Genomic DNA, 7,252 nt, shown 5'->3' with positions numbered 1-7,252 from the left:
ACGTCCAAACATAAAATATAAACTAAATTATGATAAAAGGCAATAACACACTCTCTCTTTATATATATATATATATATATATATATATATATATATATATAATTCGGTTCTTTGGATTTTATTTTTCTAAATCCGAAACCAAATAAAAGAATCAAACAAAGTAAATTATTAATCTAAAACCAAACCAAAAAATCAATCCAAATTAGAATTCGATTTGATTTTTCGATTTAATCTAAATAGTGCACACCCCTAATACAAGTATAAATGATCTAATATCTTAACTTTCTAATAATAAAAGAATCATTATTTCTAAAAAGTGAAGAAGAAGAAAATAATCAATGAAGCTTACTAGTATTATAATAAAAACATCATTCCATCATGAATAAAAATAAAATTACTTTCAAATAGCTAAATAAAATATGATAATTTTGAGCAAATGAGAAAAACATGAAAACCAATGATGAGTGGAAAAGTAAAATTTCGCTGTATTTTTTTTAAAAATGTTACCTAATATATAATTACCCTCACCACAATACTATAACTTATTATTTGAGTTATTCTCAAACTTATCATTTCCATAATGTATTTTATTTTTTACTTTTTATTTAAATTAACAATACAATACATGGCTTAACAACACTATCCAAACAAGGAGTTTAGTAAACTAACTTGGACTTTTGGTCTTCTTTTTTTTTCTTGTAAAGAATCACTCAACATTGGGCTTTACAAACTAATGGACTCATAATAGGCAAGATACATTGCCGGCCACATCTCCCTTGTCTTCCTCATCTTCCCTGTCACTCCTCACAGCTTCTATCTTTTTCAAATGCTCTGTTCCTCCGTATCCATCTAAAACCTCAAACCCCATAAACCCTAAACTTCAATTTCTAAAATCTATCCAGAAAGTTCCATTTTTTCATTCATGGGGTCAATCAATTTCAACCCATTCAACAATAGCTGGTTCAACAAACCTTCAACACCATTTCAACCAATTAATCTTCTATCCCACTTTGATTCCCTAAAACCCCATCAACATTCTCCGCCTTTTGCAGCTATTTCAAATCCATTTTCAAGAAAACCCAAACCAGCTCCTGAAAAACCAGGTCATTACCGGAAAATGCTGGACCAGTTCTATTGGGAATGTGAGACCCGACCCGACTTTCGACATGCTCCGAAAGTTGAGCAGATTATGAATGAGGATCCGATTTTTGAGAAAAAGGAGAACCCAACTAAGGAAGAGATTGAGGAGAATGAGAAGTGGTTCGCTGAGTTACGGGAAAGCCCAGTGGTTCAGTTCTTGCTCCAAGCTGAAGAGATTGCTGATAAAATCAATGACCTTGAGCTTCAAGAGAATTCAGCTCCATTTCGAAAGGAAGATAAGAAACTGTGGCAGGTATTCGAAAAAACCACATTCTTTATTGTTTGTATTTATTCGTAGCTCAATGACGTTGAAGTAGCAGAGAGAAGAATCTTTTTTAGCCTGTTTAGAGATTTGTAGGTTAGTGAAAAATTTGCAGAATTTGTAGTGTTGGAGAATCCAATATTAAGGATCGAATACAAAAGGTCCAAAAGCAAAACTAGATATTGAGAATTGCTCATATAGTGAACCTGAATTAGCTTAGGATTCAGACCACATGTAGCTTAGGATTGTTAGTTTTTTTTTTGACAAAGGTAACAGTTGTAGCTTAGGATTGTTAGTTGTGGAACTTGTTTATAAGCAATGGAAGAAAATTGTGAAGTAGGAGTTGGAACTTGAATTTTATTAGTAATAAATTTTTATACCACATTATGAATTCTAAAAATTTGAATTCATTTAACAGTTCGAGTTTTGAAGTTTGATGTATTGTTTTGTTTCTCAAATTAGTAAAAGCAACTATCTTGATAGTTACTTTAGCAATACTAATATGATACAGTCACATGAAATGCGACATGATATAATTTATGTTTGACTATTGTGATTTTGCTTTTTTCTTGAGCTGAGAGTCTATTGGAAAGAAATTCTCTACCTCTAAGGTAGTGGTAAGGTTAAGGTCTGCGTACATTCTATCCTTCCCATACCCTACTTTGTGGGATTACATTGGGTATGTTGTTGTATTGTGATTTAGCTTTACAAGTGACAGTCTTCTATTGGTCTCTAAAGGAAACACATGACACTTTTTAAAGTTCTTTTTCTATGATATGTTAAAAGTAAATCTATTTTGTTAAGTCATAATTGTGGAAAAGAATTGAGTTCCATCAACAATAGATTTTTAAGATGATCATGGGTGTGATTGTTTGGTATACCTTGGTAATTGTATATGTCCATTCTATTTCAAGAATTTCCCAACTGAGATCGATTTATGTGAAGGCAGTGCCAAATGTCATTGGATTAGATGGGAGGCCAATGCCCAGAAAAGCCATAAAGACAAAGAAGGAATCAGATGATAAATTTTGGGATTTTGCAAGGCAGTTCTTTTTTGGGCTTTGGGGATTTCGTCAACGACCATACCCACCTGGAAGGCCCATTGATGCTGCACAGGCTATTGGATACAAAAGGCTTGAAAAGCGATATCATGATTGTAAGTTTGCTTACATTCATTCTACACTTAATATGCTCAAGATTATGGTATTCTTTCAATTACTGGCAAAATATTGTGCTCACTTGTCCTGTACACCTTGAATTGCTGAGGATCCTGACTCCTTAAATTATCAATAATGGGATAATTAGTAAGAGTGCGTAGGTAGGAGATTTTTATCATGAATTAGCTGCTGGTACTGCTTTTCTTATAGATTTATTTAGTCATCTTGATGGACATTCTGCTCTTTTGATGCTTGCAAGTTTTGAGTAGTGTATATGTTGTCTGCCTTTCGATTTCTTTGGACAGTAGGCATCTGAAGAAATAATGTTCTTTGAATTTCATTTGCAATTGACGACAAAAACAAGGAGTTTACTTGTTAGTTTATCAAACATTCTTGTTAATAAATAGGTTTTAATGGCAGCACTGTGAAGTCAGAAATCCCTAATATCTGAGAGGGGGTAGAGCAAAAGTTGCCAAATCCCCTCTGGTAGAAGATCTCGGAGTGATGAAAACACACATTCTCTCATTTGATCTGAGTGTATATAATTGCAAAGAAAATGAAACAAATTCCTACTGGCGGGCGAAGGGAAACTAAAAGCTAGGAGTTGTCGATATGCACCTAGTGGAAAATCACTATGATGGCAGTGTTGTCTCTGCAACATATCATTCAAAAGGTTTACAGCTTATCTGTTATTCTCATAACTGTTTGCTTATAGTTCCAACTAGAGTGTATGCTATTAGCTTATCATGACAAGCTTATCTGTTAGTTCAGAGTGATCTGGTGCTATGTGTTAGTTATGTTCTTAATTATTTGTTATGAGTTCATCATGATTTACATTAATATTTAATTTGAAGCTAAATAGCTTGCACTTTGGTAATCTGGTGCTATGCTGGTTACAACGAGACTGTCATACTCGTTGGTTTTGTTGTTTATCCTTATTTTTCAACTGCTGACTGTTGTTATAATGCTTGAATTCCAGTTATTATGAGAAGTGGTGGGTGGTTCTACAAGGATCGATTAGGTCGTTCGAGGGGACCTATGGAATTGATACAGCTTAAGACTGCTTGGGGTTCAGGAATCATTGATAAGCACACCTTCATTTGGGGTGAGGATATGGATGAATGGGCTCCCATCGGAATGGTATATGGTCTGGAAAAAGCAATTGCCACTTGGGAAGGTTTGTCTTTGCAAGTAATGCTCACAACATATCAAGATTACTCTGCATATGAGTTAGTTTTTCAACATAAATTAATCAGAAAAGAGAGGTTTTCTAGAAACCCTGGCATTCTGAAGCATATGCTCATATCAATTTAATCAGGAAAACATAAATTACTCCCAGCAAACATTTTAAATTTTTTACGTATTCGTCTTCAGATGTTTGTCACCATGCTATGTTACCTTTGTGCTTATTCTGTAGTTCTTGTATTTGGTTTTGTTTCTCTCATTCCATGGAGGTTGAGGTCCATGTTGTCATATGATTGATCTCTTGCATTTATTTGGCTGAAGTGCAGTTAGACTAGGTGCTGCTGCTACTGCTCTCCTTCACAAACTACAGAAGGGTATACCTCCTTGGGTTCCTCTCAGAGGACATGAGCCGAAGACATATAAGCAGATGCAAGAAGAAGCTTATGAAAGTAGAAGGCGTGATTTGGCTGTGCTAGAAGCAAATGATGGTGTCTGGCCTGGTGTAAGGACTCCGAGTCATACCATGTTTCTTTGGGCTAGTGGCTCAGAGCTGACATCAATTTTGGAGGCTGACCACATGCCAAACAAATATATCCCAAAAGATCTCAGGTAAGTAGAATCATTTCATTTTGCAACATTTTTCTTTCTACTGTTGATGTCTGAAACTTATCGCCCATCCAGTGTTTTGGACGGCGATAGGCGACAAGGTCTGCCTCACCTCGTGGCGAGGCGAGCAGTGAGGCGCTCGCCTTTTTGACTTGAGGCACCAATTAATACCAAAAACTTAAAATATTTAATTGCATATATAAATATCCAAAATCTCAATAGCAATAACATATTAACAAATATTTCAATTCAAAAACTACTAGTAGATAGTAGATACTAAAAGTCTAGAACTTGAATGACTCAATAATTCATAAGACAATTGACAAGCAATACTAGAACTCTGAAAAAACAGAGACTGCACACTGCTGAGTGCTGACAGAAATTAAAAAACAGAGCATGAAAGAAGAAGAAGAAGAAGAAAGTGCTAAAAACATACTTGATGAGTTCGCAAAGCAGAGGACTGAAGAAGAAAGAAGAAGAACAAGGTCGCGAAGCTGAACTGGAGAGAACAAAGGGAGAAGAGGGTTGTGTTTGTCCAAAACACCAAATAAACCCTAATATTGCCTTTTAATTATTAAATCAGGCCTGTTTTGCCTCTGTTGCCTCGCCTTGTCGCGTCGCCACTCACCTATTCTCGCCTTTTTGAGATCGCCTCGCCTCACCTCTCTCCAAAGGCGATAAGGGGCTCGCCTTTCACAACCCTGCGCCCATCTCCATTTGTCAATACTATCAAGTGCAATGCTTGTTTGCAGTATGCTGTAGGATATGCATTCTTACAAATTATAACTAAAGAATTTTGAGGATGTTTACTTTATGGAAAGCATAGCATATATTCTGTTCGTCAACCAAAAAAAAATGTAAGGCACTTTCAGATATGTATATTTCTGTTTCTGGTCTACAATGGCATCATGCGTATCATTTCATGGAAAGTATTGCAGTGGGCTGATCCATATTTTGACATTCACAGACAACAGTTTATATTCCTTTAGCAAAACGGTCACACCAGGCCGATGCATATGTTATTACTAAGTTGGTGAAGAAGTATGCATGATCATTTGATCTTTGCATTAACCAATTGTCATTGTTATCTGTTCTGAAACACTATCAATTTCCTTATATCACTATTTTAATTTATGATTTTCTTTAGTTAAAGATATCACTATTTTATTATGATTCTCTTTAGTTAAAGGCGAAAGAATAGTTGCGTTAAAAAAAGAAGATTGTCAGTTGTATCAACTACTTGAGTCCTTTTACAAAAGTTTTGTAGGTTGATTCATAATCTGATAACTGAGCTGGTCATTTGCATGAAACAGGAAAGAATTAGAGAAGGTTATTCCTGGATTGAGGCCATGGGAGGTTCTAAGTGTTGAACAAGCCATGGATCAAATAACCTATGGTGGTGAATGGTATCGCGAGCCTCTTGGTTCATACACAACAGGCCCTCCATATATTGCTGAATGGAATAAGGATGTCATTGTAAGTTCTCTATCCCAACTTAGAACTAAGTTTCTTTTTTCGTATGTTGGTTGCTGAATTTGACTTTTGGCCTTTTTGTGATCTTGTGAAACACAAGTTTCTTTTTCGTATGTTGGTTGCGGAATTTGACTTTTGGCTTTTTGTGATCTTGTGGTGTGTATTTTGACAAGTTAGTGTCCATATATTACTACTTTTTGGTGCATTATGTCATTTGTGGATTTGGATGATTTTGATCTCCTAGTTTTAGATTAGAACTAGGCAAGTTTTGATGTACCTTTAGGAAAACTTTATCTCTATTTCACACCGGTTATTTATAGTGCAAGGTCCTAGAGTGAGTATTATTCATGCTAATTTTGATCAATAAGGTCACATATTGACACTTTTTTCCTTCGACACACAGAGATTGTTTCAGATATTCCACGACCTCAGTGTCCGAGTCTACAACAAGCTGAACAGGACAGTTCCCGGTTTTGGTACAGTCATGGAGAAAGTTCAAATTGATTCAGCTGCCAGAGAAACCAGAAGGATGCAGAAGAGGGCTGCAAAGAAGATGGCCGAGGAGGAAATTGCATTGTTTGGCAGTACACGAAATGATGATGAGTAACATTGCTGGTACAACTTGACTACATTTGGAACTCAAAAAAGTTTTTTTCTGTAAATCAAAATCAGATGTCTCTGTATATTGAATGCCTTAATATGGTAAGGATCTGATGCAATTTAGGACCTGCTAGATTTCACATTTAACAGAGTTCTGCTGTGTTATGACTTATGAGTTTTTTTTTGTAGGTTACACTAGCTTTTCTTTCATTTAGTTCAGCTTATTTTAAAGCATATTGTATTATTAATGATAATTATTTCCAGGTTTCATCAATTGTTAGAGTAAGTAGATGCTGTATCCTAACATCAATTTAAGGAAAAGATTCTCTTGTTCCATTTTCTATGCACATGGTGGATCCAGATTTCGAGAAGATGGAGTGCATTATTACAAAGTGATGAATTAAGGATATAAATTTGACGGTCTCAATTGTTAGTTTCTTGCATTTGACTCATTGGTTATATGCTACAACCTACACTACTACTAATTCTAGTAAACTTGTTTGATTTACCTATAGAAAATTTTACAATAACAAAAGGACAAGGGAAAAGACATAGATTCTCCTCTGAACTTGTACCGAAAAGTCAGTTACACACTCAAACTATCATGATGACCTATTACACACCTATACAATTTAAAAGTGAATTTATTTACCTCTAAAACTAATGTGGTAAAATAAAATAAAATAAAAATAAATCATGTGCGTCAGATAGTTTTTAAAGTAAAAAAAATCAGAATTCTCGTTATACCCCACCCCCCACATCTCTTCTTCTTCATACCCCACTTTTCTCATCTTCTTCACACCTCAAACACCTTTTTTTTTACCCACAA

The 7,252-nt window shown here is 35.1% G+C and overlaps 1 protein-coding gene across 1 annotated transcript; it reads left to right on the top strand.

Annotated features, from left to right (window-relative positions):
- The first annotated feature begins 723 nt into the window (after positions 1–723).
- On the top strand, positions 724–6,589 carry LOC125871310 (protein TIC 56, chloroplastic). Its single transcript, XM_049551900.1, has 6 exons — positions 724–1,393; positions 2,348–2,558; positions 3,539–3,736; positions 4,071–4,353; positions 5,664–5,826; positions 6,227–6,589. Exons 1-6 carry the CDS (start codon positions 923–925, stop codon positions 6,428–6,430), a joined length of 1,530 nt encoding a protein of 509 aa, XP_049407857.1. The 5' UTR covers positions 724–922; the 3' UTR covers positions 6,431–6,589.
- The last annotated feature ends 663 nt before the right edge of the window (positions 6,590–7,252 follow it).

The sequence above is a fragment of the Solanum stenotomum genome, chromosome 7 (genome assembly GCF_019186545.1).
Source record: "Solanum stenotomum isolate F172 chromosome 7, ASM1918654v1, whole genome shotgun sequence".
Lineage (NCBI taxonomy): Eukaryota > Viridiplantae > Streptophyta > Magnoliopsida > Solanales > Solanaceae > Solanum > Solanum stenotomum.
This window is presented reverse-complemented; position numbering and strand designations above follow the sequence as displayed.